The 15,000-nt window shown below is 39.5% G+C and overlaps 4 protein-coding genes across 4 annotated transcripts in view; 3 read left to right on the forward strand and 1 right to left on the reverse strand.

The window, feature by feature from the left end:
• Positions 1-394, forward strand: part of LOC138029391 (protein kinase C-binding protein NELL2-like) — a 19,193-nt gene extending 18,799 nt beyond the window's left edge. Inside the window, exons 6-7 of the mRNA XM_068877143.1 lie at positions 1-92; positions 384-394. The exon at positions 1-92 is cut by the window's left edge and continues 31 nt beyond it. Of these exons, the coding sequence (XP_068733244.1) occupies positions 1-92; positions 384-394 (103 nt within the window). The remainder of the gene's footprint in view (positions 93-383) is intronic.
• The window catches only part of LOC138030343 (PCI domain-containing protein 2-like), a 282,269-nt gene that overhangs the window by 106,647 nt on the left and 160,622 nt on the right, over positions 1-15,000 (reverse strand). The gene's annotated exons all lie outside the window — the stretch shown is intronic.
• The window catches only part of LOC138028301 (dynein axonemal heavy chain 1-like), a 201,745-nt gene that overhangs the window by 93,299 nt on the left and 93,446 nt on the right, over positions 1-15,000 (forward strand). The gene's annotated exons all lie outside the window — the stretch shown is intronic.
• LOC138029397 (uncharacterized) overlaps positions 14,082-15,000 on the forward strand; it is a 1,897-nt gene continuing 978 nt past the window's right edge. The window contains exon 1 of the mRNA XM_068877150.1: positions 14,082-14,794. Within this exon, the coding sequence (XP_068733251.1) occupies positions 14,082-14,756 (675 nt within the window). The 3' untranslated portion in view covers positions 14,757-14,794. The remainder of the gene's footprint in view (positions 14,795-15,000) is intronic.

Consider the following 15,000-nt stretch of genomic DNA (forward strand, 5'->3'; position numbering starts at 1 on the left):
TTGCAATGAAAATGCAACTTGTGCAAATACGGCTGGAACTTTCACCTGCACATGCAAGACAGGCTTTACTGGTGATGGACTTTCATGTTCAGGTACAATAGCAGTAGTGTTCCTTTTATTCGTATTGGAAATATCACTAGTTCGTTTAGAGCTGAGCCATTATTTTTTGTCAGAAACAAAAGGGGTGGACTGTAGTAGGACAATTCAAAGCATTCAAATTAAAGCATCGTGTACTGTGACAAGTTTTCCAGAGACCGATACAACACGGGCTTGTCGTAGACCACTCTTGTCGCCGCGTCTGATTTAAGCTTTGTTAACCCCTCCCACAAGCTAGTGTGAGGTATGGGTGTATCCATGAGATGAGGTCACAACTTGCTTTTTAGTGCAAGAATAAATGTTCTTCAAAAAAGGAATGCGAAACAGTTTCTTAAGTCAATCAAGGTTTATATAATAAGGTCAATAATACACTCAATGATTTCTCACCTTATGATCTCCTAGAGGCGGAACGCAATGCTGACGTCATCATCAAAACTTTTAATTCTTTATTTTATAAATGTAATAATTAACAAATCGAAAGTGGTTCAGCGTTGTCTTATCGACAACGATATTCGTCATCACAGTGGTCAAAATGTTGTGGACTCACGAGGCGCAGCCAGACATCGCTGAACCACTTTCGATTTGTTTTTTACAACAATATTCAATGCCGAAGAAAGTGTTTCTTTCTGAGGGAGACCAACTCATGACACAAAGAAAGAGCAAGCGTTGTCTATAACTTTCTCGCAATACGATTGGTTTATTTCCCAAAATGAGGGATCCTGATTGGCTATTACATTGCGTGACAAATTGACGCGAGCATGACGCGAGCGGTGTTGTCTAGACTCTTATCGACAATTGCCGATTAGCCAATCAGGTTGCGAGTTTACAAGCAATTGTGGTAAAGAATATATTTTTTTGCCGTGCGTATGTTTAGTGATAGATCGCAGATGGCGTCAAAATGTGGTAAGAACATCAGTGACACTCGGCTGCACTTTTTTGTCCTTACCACATTTTGACGTCGGCTGTGATCTATTAGGCTGATTTAGCAACAGAACGGGAACGTCAGTGGCTACGGCGCGCGCAGAAAAAACACCAATGAGAATTCAGAATAGAATAGACTCCACTCTTTTCTTCTCTATTCTAAATTCTCATTGGCAACATGGAATCTATTTGTTAAATGACCCATTCCTCTCATAAGCTCGGCCGCTGGACAATCAACTGCCAACGGCGCATTTTGCTAATGGTAAGTTCCTACTGAGTCCCTGGTAGTTGCAGTCCTCTGTGGGGGCAAACGGACAAAATCGTAATTTCGATATAAAGTGCAAAACTACCTGTTAGCGCCCACCGTAAAAGGACTTAAACTACTCAAGAATCACTAGGAATCAACCATTAGGAAAATGACAATTCGGGAAACTTAATGCAACTTGTGCGGCCTGTTTGGAGCAAAATCACAAGGAGTTAAAGTGCTACTATGTTCAAAAAATCACTTCCTTTTTTTTTCAAATTTTAAAAGTGTGTTTGCTTAACACCTGATTGGCAAAATTTTAAAAAAATTGTCCAAAGGCTGTTTACTTTGAGTGAACGTTTTGGATTTCAAGGTCCGCCATATTACTCACGTTCAAAACTGACTGATAGGACCTCAGACGGTTGGATCTAGGGAAAAGTGACGTCATTTACTCACAACGTTAAAATTTTAACGTGTAAATGCAGCTTCTTGTGTATGCAAAACACGAGTTCAAAAGTCTGAAAATCCAAAACTGCAGTCCTGCATATTAATTTTGCGGCGTCAGTACACACGCATTGCATTCTTAAACTGGTGAGCCTTTGACGTCATTTTCTCCTCGATCCAGCTCTCTCAAGAACTTAAGGACGTTCGCGCTAATTGTTTGTGCGCAACGTAACTGCGCAGGTAACGCGACTGTAATATGTCACGCATTACTTCGAGCAATAGTGAAGTTCAGGTTTGAAAACCTTTGCAGAAACCGTGGACGATAAGTCTTGCACAGCGTTGGATAAGAGAAGATCGTGATCAGTCAAAATTGATTAAAAATATTTAGGAAAGTCAAGTAGACTACTGCACGACTGATGTTCGCGTTGTTTTTATCAGTCGTGCACTAGTCTACTTGACTTTCATCAAGTATTGTTCAAGCATTAGTTAAAATAACATGGCGACAAAAAAGCCGGGGAAAAAATTCCAGGCCGGCAAAAGAATGGCACATTTATTTCCGAATCATCATGAAACGTTAAAGAGAAGTGAGCGGGAGGATGGAAAAGCTCTTTAAAAGGTAGCTGCTGATCGAGTAGTGGCTGAAAGTTTGGAAAACTCGAGGACGAACCGTTGCGTAAATTTAATGGGGCTGTTTCTTTTTTTAATGTTTTTATTACCCTACGAACTTAAGTTCAAAATGAATGTATGTTTTTGAAGTTCTTATCCTTTACATTCGTGAAAATAGAGCAGTATTTTCGTCCTCGTCGGCTTGAATTGTGCGGACCTGCGTGGCAAAAACCAGCGATTAAATTTCACAAAAACCACACTCCAGAAGACGGGCATGACGGCAATGGGGAAATATTATACAAAACACCAACCAAATGAAGATGACGACTGCTTAAAACTTCGTTGCTATGCTCGAGAAAGCTTTGTTTTGGGGTAAAAACACGATCGATCTTCTCTTGGGTTCCAGTCCTTGCCCGACAGGTCACGCAAAAACGTGACAGACGAAGTTTTCCAAGAGCTTCGTAAAATCACATCGATTTTACTCCCTTGGATCATCGGTGACCCCTATTTTTTAATCATGAATCACTTACTCTACTTACTATCTACAAAATATGATAAAATGAAAAAAATCTCACCGTAAGAAGTTATCTTTTTTTTATTTTTCTTTCCTCGTGCCATCGAATTCCGGTAGTGGTTGCAACGGATAGAGGTTACGAAAACGCTCGTCCACGATGAACTCTACTGTTTACGACATCCCTAGCGGCATGAAATTATCTTAAAATCCCACCCCTAAAAATCTATGCACGGAAACCTTCACTCTAACAGTTTATTTTTAGGATTCTCGATGGATGAGCAGACGAGGCTACCTTTCGTTATTATGACAGGTTTATCGAAATTAAGGCATTTTTCCACTACCATTTTCTCCGAAACGAAGTCGGTGACCCCCAATTTTTTTTTATATTTTTGGAGTAAGTACTTTATGACCTAACTCTATGCGAGAAATGAAGAAAATCTCACCGTAGGAAGATTTTGGCGCGAACGTCCTTAAGTTAGGAATAGCTGACCATTAAATAAGAAATTTTATAGTTAAAAAAAAAAACAGGGGTCTTTTTGAAATAAAGGCTTAGAACGTTGGTTGGTTAGTGTTTAGCTAACATAGTTCTGAAATCCGAAATCCGTCATTTTCTTCTCGATCCAGCTCTCTCGAGATTTTAAAGTTAGTAATGGGGGACCATTAAGTAAGAAAATTCCAGTTAAAATAAACATGTTTTTTTGAAATCCAGGCTTAAACTTGGGTCAATTAGTGGTTAGTTAACATAATTTTAAAATCCAAAGAAGAAAAAAGAATTGACTTTTTGGCCATGGAAGCACTTTCAGGTCAGGACTGCTTTAAGGCAAAAAACTCATACATTTAAAGCAAGCTAACAATGTTCATCGTACGTGACACTGACGCCATTTACTGGTCAGTAAATGAAACGAAAAAAATCACATCTGGGGTTCTTCCCGAAACGAATGGAACACTTTCGAAATCGTGCTAAAGCTAAAAATAAAAACTTTTAAAAATAGTTTATTCCTAAGAGCAAACTTAACTTGTGGGAAAAAACTTTTTCATGTTATCCTGGCTATTTAATATTGTATGGGTAATGCCCCAGCGATACAGCCACATTCTTTTATTCATCAAGGTTGAAGCAGCAAATTGATTCACTAAACAAATTATCAAGACCTGCACTGATACCATTAACAGATTAATAAGTAACACCTGGATAAAGCCCGAGTATCTTCCTGAAATCGTACCTATAGTGAAAAGTAACCATGATTTTTGAAAAAAAAGTTTCTTCGCGCAAATTGAACATGGGGAATATCATCCCGTTTATTTAATATTGTGCGGAGGTTTAAAATAATGAGACATTTCTTTTATTTATCAATTGAAGATTGTACCGGCAAATTGAATTACTTCACAAAATATCAAGACCTGCCAACACAGTCAGCCGTGGATGTTGAAGTGTTCACTATTGATGGAAGTTTGTTTATGGCCTTCGCTAAGTATCATGATTCTTTCATCTACAAACTAAACGAGTCAGCTGGAAATTTTACCCTTCACCAGACCATAGACGCCATTGGAGCATGGGACATCGAATACTTTATGATCGCTGATAAACATTACATTGCTATCGCCAATCATAAGGATGGAAATACTTTCAATCTAAATTCTTCCGTTTTCCAGTGGAATGGACACAGTTTCGAGCTTTTCCAGAACATTTCAACATCCGGAGCAAGCAGTTTTAACTTCTTTAAAATACATTCGGAACTGTTCCTTGCAGTCACGAATTTTTACGATGGAAGTTCTTCCCGTATAAACTCTGAGTCATCCATCTACAAGTGGAAGGACAATACGTTTGAGGAGTTACAGGAAATAAGAACACAAGGAGCGGGGGCAAGTACAGTGTTAACAATACACAACGAAACATTTATTGTTTTTGCAAACTGGTACGATTCGGATTCTTCCCATTCTTCAGACATGATGAAATGGTCGGGGAAGAAATTTGTCGACCCGAAATTCCCTCAGATCTTTGGCCATCGCGCCCGGGATCTCAAGTCCTTGACGATCAATGATACTATATTCCTTGCATTTGCGACAATGTCTTCTGGAATTGTGATTTACAAGTGGGACGGTGAAAAGTTTGTTAATGGGAATGAAACTATTTCAAAACCAGGTTACGTTAAAACCTTGCATACGTTTACGATGTGTGGTCAAACGTTCCTGTGCGCGGCCGAATATAATCGCCACGTGTTAGTTTTGTATGTGCACTCGGAATCTGAGTTTATGTCGAGGTATCAAGAGCTTCCACAGGACGACAGACCATCAGGTGTCAAGTCATTCGAGTATAAAGGACACACTTACCTAGCAGTAGCAAACCTCTCCGGGAGCAACAGCACCGTGTATAAGTCAGGTCTCAAGTGGTTCTAAGATAAACTAAATTTAAAAAGGCTTTGGAGTGGAACTTGTCAAAGATTTATCAAATAGGACAACCAAACTTCATTTGAACTGAATTACTCGTTCGTCAGTCACGAAAACCAACTGATAATTTGAAGCTGCTTTTTGTGGCCTCAACACTTGGCTTTTAATTCCAAACGCGAACTCACAAAATCAATTTCAATTGAAGGATTTGTTAACCTAGGTCAGGTAAATTGTCTTATTTAAAGTTGTTACCTTTGTAGTTTTTTCTTCGATGAACAATTTTTGCTGAGAAAAAATATCATAACCTCCCAGAGACGGATCCAAATTTCTTCTTAGGAGGGGTTGCACCACAAAGGAATGGGGCAGCTGACCAGCCGCAGGACATCTAAAGGGGGAAGGGGGTGCGCACCCTCTGTATCCTCCCCCTAATTCCGCCCCTGCCTACTTATAACTTGTTTCAAGTGGTTCTGCACTCAGGGTAGGTTCGGTTGTTCCCCCCTCAAATATTAACTTTACTCGTTTGTGTGTGAAGAAAGTCAAGGCTGTTTTTAAGTGGAGATCTTTTTACGAGTAATAATGATCATTTTATCCGTTTTTTTTTAGTTATTTTGACTTGTCGCAACGGACGAGGTAGAAATATTCTTAAATTTGACTTTCATTTATCAACAACCACTTTGAGGTTTTTGCTTAATTTCTCCAACCCTGTAAACAAATAATCACAGTTCACATGCATAGTTTAGTTTAATTGAACCCGTCATCGGGTGGAGAAATTTAAACAAGCATGAAGTACCACACACTTCGTATCAACTCTCATGATAGGTTTTAATACATTGTTAGTATTACTATAGTTATGCTAACGAATAAAATCCAAGGTTATGTCCTTGACTATGTCCGGGTATTGTTGTTTATATAAATGTGCGTAAAAGAGCGAAGAGATCAAGACCACTAGAGTTTGACAATTTGAGAAGACTGATCAGTTCCATTTCGTAACTTTTCGATATATTCTCTTTGCCTTTCCATACAAAATGCATTTGCAATTAATCAAAATGAACACAATGGCGTTCTGTGCCATGTCAAAAGAATGTGTTAAGGTGATGTTGCACGAGCCGACTTTTAACGCCAATTTTTAACGCAACATTGTTGCGTTAAAAGTTGTCTCGTGTAACAGGGTGCAGAGGGCGATTTTTAAGGCAACGGCAACTTGTTGCAGGTTTTTGAAAGCTATTCAAAAACCTGCAACATTGTTGCCCGAATTTTGTTGGTGTTGGTGCGTGTAACACCCCCACCGCTGACTTTTAACGCAACACCTTTAAGATCTAACTCTCTTATTAACTGATGATATACCCTTCTTTCTTCCCTCAGTCTAATCCAACTTCTCGTCCAAATAATTCTTTCCCGATTTCTTCCTTTTTCATCTTCCAAATCGTCCACTAACAAAAGAACCTGAATGATTTTCAGCCGCCGTCTTCTTAACTCATTGTCCGCCATATTTGTCGAGCAGGAGCCTGGGTTCAAGTGTTGCGAGCAATATTGCGTTAAAAATCGTCTCGTGTAACATACCGTTGCCGCAACAAAGTTGCGTTAAAAGTTGTCTCGTGTAACATGGATTAAAAATCGGCGTTAAAAATCGGCTCGTGTAACATCACCTTTAGATGCTTTAGACAGAAAAATACACCACCAATGTTTTATCTTTTGACAGAATGCTAGTTTGATAGTTCTTGGTCATTTCTTTCAAATCCAATAGCCCAATTTCGATATATTAAAATTCAGTTTTAGACAAAAGGCATCACGAAACTCATACAAATCTTTCTTTTTGTTCCCCAGAACCGCAAAATCTCGCTTATTGTTTTAAGTTCAATTTTCAGTCAATCTATCGAAATTACAACCGGACGCCCACGATCATGGGTTCCTGATCACAATTTAAGTACTGCATGAATAACTGTAAAATTTTAAATATGACCAAAGAATCTACAGTCGATCCGAACAGTTCCAGTTGGGAGCAAACCGATCTGTGGATCTCTGTTGTGTGTGTGACAAACACAGGCGTGCCGTTCAACAAGAGAGTACCCCAGCTAATATTCTAGGCGGGACTTCAACCTGCGATTTCAAGATTTCAATTTAGGCACATCAGCCAGTCATAAACGAGGCCTCCGGCATAAGCTCATGGCTAAGAACACGTTTCGATAAAGTGTTTAATTGCTAAGATTCTAGAGTTTGCGAAATACTCCGGTGATCTTCAACAATTACGGGGGTAGCTCACTTGGTGTGAGGTAATAGACAAATCAAACTCCACTGCTAGGAGATATGTACAGCAAATTTAATCAAAGTTCAAAATCTCAGTTTCCTTGAGTTACAAAGTAACGACAATTTGTAGAATCGACGATAATTTTACGATGTAACAGCAGTAGCAGTCCAAGTAGATTTGTAGCGATCAGTAGTGAAAGTAGCAGAACAGTAGTAGCGGTGGTAGTAATGGTGATGGGTTCGAATTCGGTCGACGACTCACCCCAAAAGATAGCTTGATAGGATATCCATTGATAGATTATAGCAACTAGTAGATTCTACGATCGTTCAACAATAATAGCTGAATATACCTTAAGAGTGGTCCGGGTTCGGGTCCTGGCCGGGGACAATGTGTTGCGTTCTTGGGCAAGACACTTTACTCCCACGGTGCCTCTCCTCACCCAGGTGTATAAATGGGGTACCGGCGTAATGCTGGGGGTAACCCTGCGATAGACTAGCATCCCATCCAGGGGGAAGTTAAAAATGCTCCTAGTCGCTTAATGCTACGGAAACCGGGTATAAGCACCGGCTTTTTGGGTCATTGGCTCTGAAAGCGCTTACCTATACCTTAAGAGTGCGCAATTTTATAATAATGCGTAAGTGAATAAAACTAAGGAGTTGACTAAAAACGTGCACTCTACAGTTTTCTTAACTCCATCGCGGAACATGTAAAAGCTATCGATAAGCATGAAGCCGCAAATTCCTAAGGAAATTGTAATATCGAAGCACATTTACCCTTTAAGATACTATTTATAATCACTAGAAAATTCGTGAGAAAAACAAAACAGGAAAAGTAGGCGTTTCAAAACTAACATGTAGATATGTACTAATTGCTCGTCGTAATCATAAGATAGCACGCGTAAAAGTAGTAACATTGCAAAATAGTCAATAATAATTATGTATGGGGAACTACAACAGGTTGCAAAATTAGTGAGATACTCCCGTTAAAAAACCACACCTTCCCCTACCTCTCCCCTTTTCAAGGTTAACTATTCAAGTTTTCAGCATTTTTTTGTGCTGCTAACAAAAATTGATAAGGGGGGAGGGGACTGCATTGTGTGAGGAAAATTGGGTAAGTCAATAACGACCCAAGAAGGTGAAGTGCGTCTGTTCATTTTGAAACCTGTTGTTGCATAGGATCCTCAGTTGTGCACCACTTATTAATAATATTGTATGATATTGAAAATTGTATACTGACCATTTTAATTAAGGACGGTGCCTACCATTGTTATTGTGCATACGTTCTGCGAATCTTGAGATACCCGGGTTTCCTATCGGTGATGCTCACTAATACAGGGATATTTTGGCGCTGTTTAAAACTACCCGCATAAAGTAAATCTTAGTAAGTACTCTTGGTATCCAAAAAGAAAATTGGGGGGGGGGGGGTAACCATGCATTTTATGGAGATAATTAAGCTTCAGTTTGAGAAGTTATTTCATGAATTATATTTTAAAAATGCGTGGTAACCCCCAATTTTCTTTTTGGATTTTAATAAAACTTCTAAAGATCTACATTTCCTATATAATCATAAACGTGGGCAAAAATATCTTTGAATTAGTAGGCACCGTCCTTAAACATACTTATTACGAAAACACGACAAAAGTGTTATTAAAAATTAGGTATGGCGTTTTTGTTAACTGCTATGAGTCCTTCTTTGTTTCTAGTGAGAATTAAACAAGTAAATAAAACGAGTTATAAAGTATCTTTTGTTGTTGTTTTTCTTTTACCTGTGAATGTGTAGTAACCTTGATTTCATGCAATACTTCCTCCGTCGACAACTGCAGAGTTTTTTTCCTCCATAGTCCTCTTTATGTATGTATATCTTCCGTTCGAGCGTTTTGTTTTACTTGACGGTCAGAGTGTCTGGCATAAATTTCCACTGCAGAGACCATAAAGTGCCCGGTTCTAGTGAGGGATTGATTATGTCGCCCTTTGAGCAAATAAAAATGACGGTGGTAAAGCTGGGCAGGTACAAAACACAGGTCAAAGGTCATTGTTTTACCAATGCAGAAACAACCCTAAGCGTTCACAAATGTTAACATTTGCCCCAAAAACTTTTGTTTAGGACTAATTAGGCCTAAGGTTAGCTTTAATGGTTGCTTAGGATACGTTGTCTTGGCAAAATAATGACTTGCGACCTGGACCTGTGACCTGTGTTTTGTACCTGCCAGGTAACACTTTCTTAGCGATAATTCTTACGTGACGTCAAGGCGATGTCAGTGTCCCAGACTACTCTAGGAACTGAGTTGGAGAGGTCTTTCCATTCTACCAAATACTTCGAAAAAAACGGGTAAGGAATCAGATGGTACAGAAATATCCCGGAAACAAATTTCGAGAATTTAAGTATATCTCGTAAAGTGGTCCAAAAGGTTCCGGAATTCCGGAACAACTCCAGCGCGCGGCCAACCGGAAAATGCTGTCTCATTTGCCAGATGAAATTACCGAAATTTTAACTGAAAAGCGCTTCGAGTCTTTTGGAAACGTTTTCTCGTGTTTCGAGATTTTCGAAAATTTAAGGTAGCTCCGAATCGCCTCGCTATTTCTCTGATTTCAGGCGATTTCAGTTCTATTTCGGATGCTCAAGCACTGAGCTGTCCTTGGTTCCTTTGTTCTACTATTTGTGGCAATATCAATCAGTACCTCTCCATATTCCAGTATGCTTTTATTTTCTCAAAATGAGCCTGGGCTGCCTGCAATGAGTTTAGATTCCCAGAAGCAGGTCAATTCTTAAAATTTGTCAATAATTCATAACAAGGACCGAGATTATTAATACCGTTTAAGTAATTTAATATAAAAAAATTATGTACACTTCCAATTAGTATATTCAGCCTTTAAGCTACTGCCGTATAACCCCGCTTTGTATACTTTTTAGTTTCCTTCCCCTTCATTTCCTTTCCAGTCTTCTACACAGCTATTTTTAGTGTAGTCACGCAACTCTCCTCCCACTAGCTCCCCATTAGTAGGGAGGAGCGTTACGTGACGACACTAAAAACGGCGGTGTAGCAGACTATTTGGTCAGAACAGAGATCGACGTCATTGCCAGAAAAATAATCTAACTTCTTGAAATTCACTGTGTGTGGCCTACCTTTCAAGAGACAGTAGAGCGTTTTCATTCCTCAGTGTTATCGACAGCCTTTTCTGTTAAGTCAGACAGAAATCAGAAAACTGATGTCTCATATAAATTAAGCCTGGTTTACACTGCGACATAAGCATAAGCATAGACACAGAGGTTTCAATGGAAGCCGGTTACCAGCAGTATACCGCCGCCTGCTTTGCCTCACATCGCCGGCTAGTTTGCCTTGATTTTCACTAAAAATGCTATCATAAACTTGTCAAACTGCCGCCTTCAATTGGGCTATCATGGACGGCTATTTCAGAAGTTATTGAAACCCCTGATAGACATAAGCATAAGCATAACGAAGTTCACACTTGTTGCATAAGCATAAAAGAAGTGACATACGCAAGTGCAGTTAGCTCCAGAAAAAAAATTCACAGGAGAGTGAGACGAGCCACGTTCCAAAATGGCGGACGGTCTTGTGCTTATGTTAATGTTGCACCGCTTTACACAATTATTAATGTGACATAGAAGCATAAGCATAAGCAAAAGAAATTGGAAACGATTCCTTTTTCTTATGCTTATGTTACTCCCGGTTTACACAGCTGATGCTTATGTTTATGTTTATGCTTACGTCACATTGTGAACCAGGCTTTAGTAATACGTATTTTAACCTGGTTTTCAAGTGACGTCATCGCCGCAATATCGGTGGACGAAAACAAAAGATCTCTCTATAGCTCCTTTTGTTCGTCCATCAGCAATTGTACGTTGCATCATTGTTATCTATGTCTCTAGAGATTGGTTGCAAACCACCAATACACAGTCACTTTCGTCTTCTCAAAGATGCGTCCTTTTATGAACGAGACATGTGACAATGGTGGCCGGAGATTCTAGAACGTGAGAGAGATTTTCTGATGCGTCCCTTAACCTGGTATTTCTTTTGTCTTTCTATGATCACATAGAAAGAAAAGAATACGCATAATAGCAAAAGCACCTTGACGCGATATGAACACAGTAAGTAGACGCGACACGAACTTACCAGTCGTTTCGCACAACTTTCAGAGATATTGTAAAATTTCAGGAGGTCAGACCAAGACTTTTACACTCGTTGTTTTAAACAGAAACGTTCAATTCCGCGGAAACTAGACTCGCATTTCTGGTCATAATCTACACGGGCAACAAAGTTCTCTTTACTTACGCTCACTATTTGGGCGCTTTAGCACGATGATGGTAGTGCCGAAGAAAACTGACGTCACTTTGAAATTAAACATCTGCGCCTTCGTGGCAGTCCATCTTGGTCGCACTTTACAATGTTGGTAGCAACGCTGTTCAAGAAAATGTTGACAATGTCGCCCAATGGTTACATTTAGCAATTTCAAGTAACGTTGTTTTGCGCATGATGTAAGACATCACATGATGTGAAGGGTGTGCCGCACGTGTGCACGTGCGCACGTGGAGAACGATCTTTTTAAAAAAATTCTTTACCAATAAATCCTTGCCCGTGGCTTTTCAGTGGACGTTGCTGAGGCGTTCTATCACTGGGTACAGAAACAATTTAATATTCTTTAACTGGGAATCTTGGCGTCTGGAGCAGACTTGTGTCAGAACGTGTAGCATGCATGTTTGATGATGTTTGTTCAATATTTTTTGTGGGAAGAATGTTTTGATTTCGATCAAACATCTTGTCCAACATACAACAAATGTGTAAGCGTGTAGCCACCCTTTCAACAATAAATAACCAAATAAATTTTCAGAAAAATTCCTCTCTGAAGTTAACTTCACGGATAGAGAGAGGTCACTTGAAAACAAAGACAACAGCACACAAAAGAAAATATTGCTTTTTGTTACACAATACCACCTGGCTTTACTTTACCTTAAGAACATATTTGTTGGGGAAATGGCACCTTATTCAAAACCAACCGCACCTTAGAGAAGTATTTAAGGAGCCACCCATACTATCATATCGCAAAGGAAAGTCGTTAAAAGACACATTAGTCAGAGTTAACTTTTGAACGCATAGATTTTAGAATCGCTTGCGAATGGCAGGAGTCAAGCAGGCCCGTCAACACTTTTTCAACAATGGTAAGTAATTCCCGTTCAAGACCTATTAAAATCTCCATTCAATTCCACGCACAAACAGTCCTAAATTACCCCAAGCACAATTGAATATCTCCCTTCCCTCGGCAGCATTTCTACCATTTAGGTGAACTAGTAAATCTCCCTTCAATAGCCGATTTCTGAGTTGCTGTTTGTCTTGGTTTCAAAGCGAGTCCTTGTGCACAACCATTCAAATGCAAATGAGAGGTGTATTTTCATGGAAATCAAACTTATTATCACTTAAATGGTTTAGCAGCAAGACTCATTTTGAACCAGAGGCAAACAGCAACTTGGAAATGGCCTATTCCACACACGAAAGATCGTTAAAGTGCCTATGAAGTAAAAAAATATCTTTTGCTTCCTTTAGAGACCTTTCAGAATGATGAAGAATAGTGGTTTCTCTGTTCCAGAGAAATTCAAGTTTTTGTTCAAAAATTGATGATGTCACAAACTATACACAACTGTAATAAATCACAAAATTGAGAATATCTCCGAGAATATTGCATGGGTGTTTTTTAAACTTGGCAGCAGTAATCTACGTCAAGCAAGGCACATAATGATATCCTCTAATTTTGCTGCTGTGTCTATTTAATGCAGGATTGAAATTTGTAATTTATTGTCGTAATGAGACAAGTTCAGTCTATAAAAAAAGCAAAAGATTTTACTTCATAGGCACTTTACATTACGGCAAGCATACTTGAACATCTCCCTTCCCCTTGGCAGCATTTCTACTATTTAGGTAAACTACAATCCTGGACAAAAGTGTTGGGAAGGTAGCTTCACTTTAGAGATAATCCCCCTCCCCCTTATCAATGTTGGATCTTCCACAACAAAAGTGGTGACTTTTCCTCCAACATTGAATATGGGGAAATGGGAAGGGGGGGGGGGGGTGTGAGGGCGTCACAAGAGCTTGCTATTTCCAAAATAGTACAGCCAATAGTTAGACTAATCGAATTGACCACGATTGTAGTAAGATGGCCTCGACCGAGGCTCTTGTGGCAAGGACGACTAAGGGGCCGATACCAACATAAACCTCGGAAGTGGCTGTAATAAACCTACCCTTTAGGAATTGCTCTCAGCATTTCACTCGTAGCATTCCGATGTGAAGTAAAGTGTAATTCAAAGTTGCCGTTTTTTGACAGTGAGTCAATTTCGTCGTTCATTTCCTGTTGGCGTTCTTCACTTGATAAAAACAGGCAACCTCGACTAAAGATTACAACGTGCTTTCCCTTGAATTCTTCTGCCATCTTAAAAGTTTCTGTTGAAACAATAGAGTTTAAAACAGAATATTTTGGAGAGAAAAAATTGTCACTCCCTATCGAGAGAGAAAAAAACATGGAAAACTATCATTTGTGCATGCGTGGTGGAGTGGCACTAGGGGTGTCATCGGCTTCAGTCTTACACGAAGTACTACCCTAACTGCTGCCGTTAACAACATGGCGGGCATACAACAGTGTTGGAGTTATGATGATTTTGATCTTGATGACGATGTTTTCGTTTCTCTTGAAGAAGCCATAAGACAAAACGAAGAAAGCTACTTCGGTAACCCGAAGCATTACATGCTATTTTCTGGAGCTGCAATGGGAAGTGATACCTATTGGCAAAAATTAGGCGCCAAATACGAGGTTCGCGTGAAGGCATTTTCCTTCAAGACTCATGGCAGGAAAGCTTGTGGTAGAGTGGTTCTGTCCGATGAACAATTGCAACAGGCTGATGACTTCTTACACATGGCAAACAAAACTTTAAAACGACGTTTTCCGACTGGGAAAGCTTACGTAAATAATTTACTTCGAAGGAACTGGCACCAAGTCAAGGATACCAGTGCAGTGTTTGCAATTGGAAAAATTAGCGTCCACGGGAATATAGTTGAGGGCGGCACTGGGTGGGCTGTGCAGATGGCTGTGGACGCCAGGAAACCCGTTTACGTGTTTGACATTGTCAGCAGTGGGTGGAAAATGTATGACTATGGCAAGAAGAAGTTTTCAATTTTTAAGACTGTTCCGAGACTGTCCTTAAATTTTACTGGAATCGGCACAAGAGCATTGCCTGAGAATGGGAAAGCTGCTATTGAAAAAGTATTCCAAGAAACGTTTGGGAAATCGCCAAGATAGGAGTTACAAATTATATAGTGTTACCTACTTGTAATAATGTATTTTACTGCTCACTTACAATTACACTGATATGAGTGTGCCAATAAACAAGTTTATTTTGCAGGTCAAATCACAGTGCATGGTTTTTCCAGTTTGTAACCAACCCTTATGCGTTTGTAGTTCTAACATGAGGACTAAAAGCTACATTGAAATAAAGTTTAGGCCAAAGATTAGCATTAGGAAAGTGTTAGCCTAGGGTTCTTTT

The sequence above is a fragment of the Montipora capricornis genome, chromosome 13 (assembly GCF_036669925.1).
Source record: "Montipora capricornis isolate CH-2021 chromosome 13, ASM3666992v2, whole genome shotgun sequence".
Classification (NCBI taxonomy): Eukaryota; Metazoa; Cnidaria; class Anthozoa; order Scleractinia; family Acroporidae; genus Montipora; species Montipora capricornis.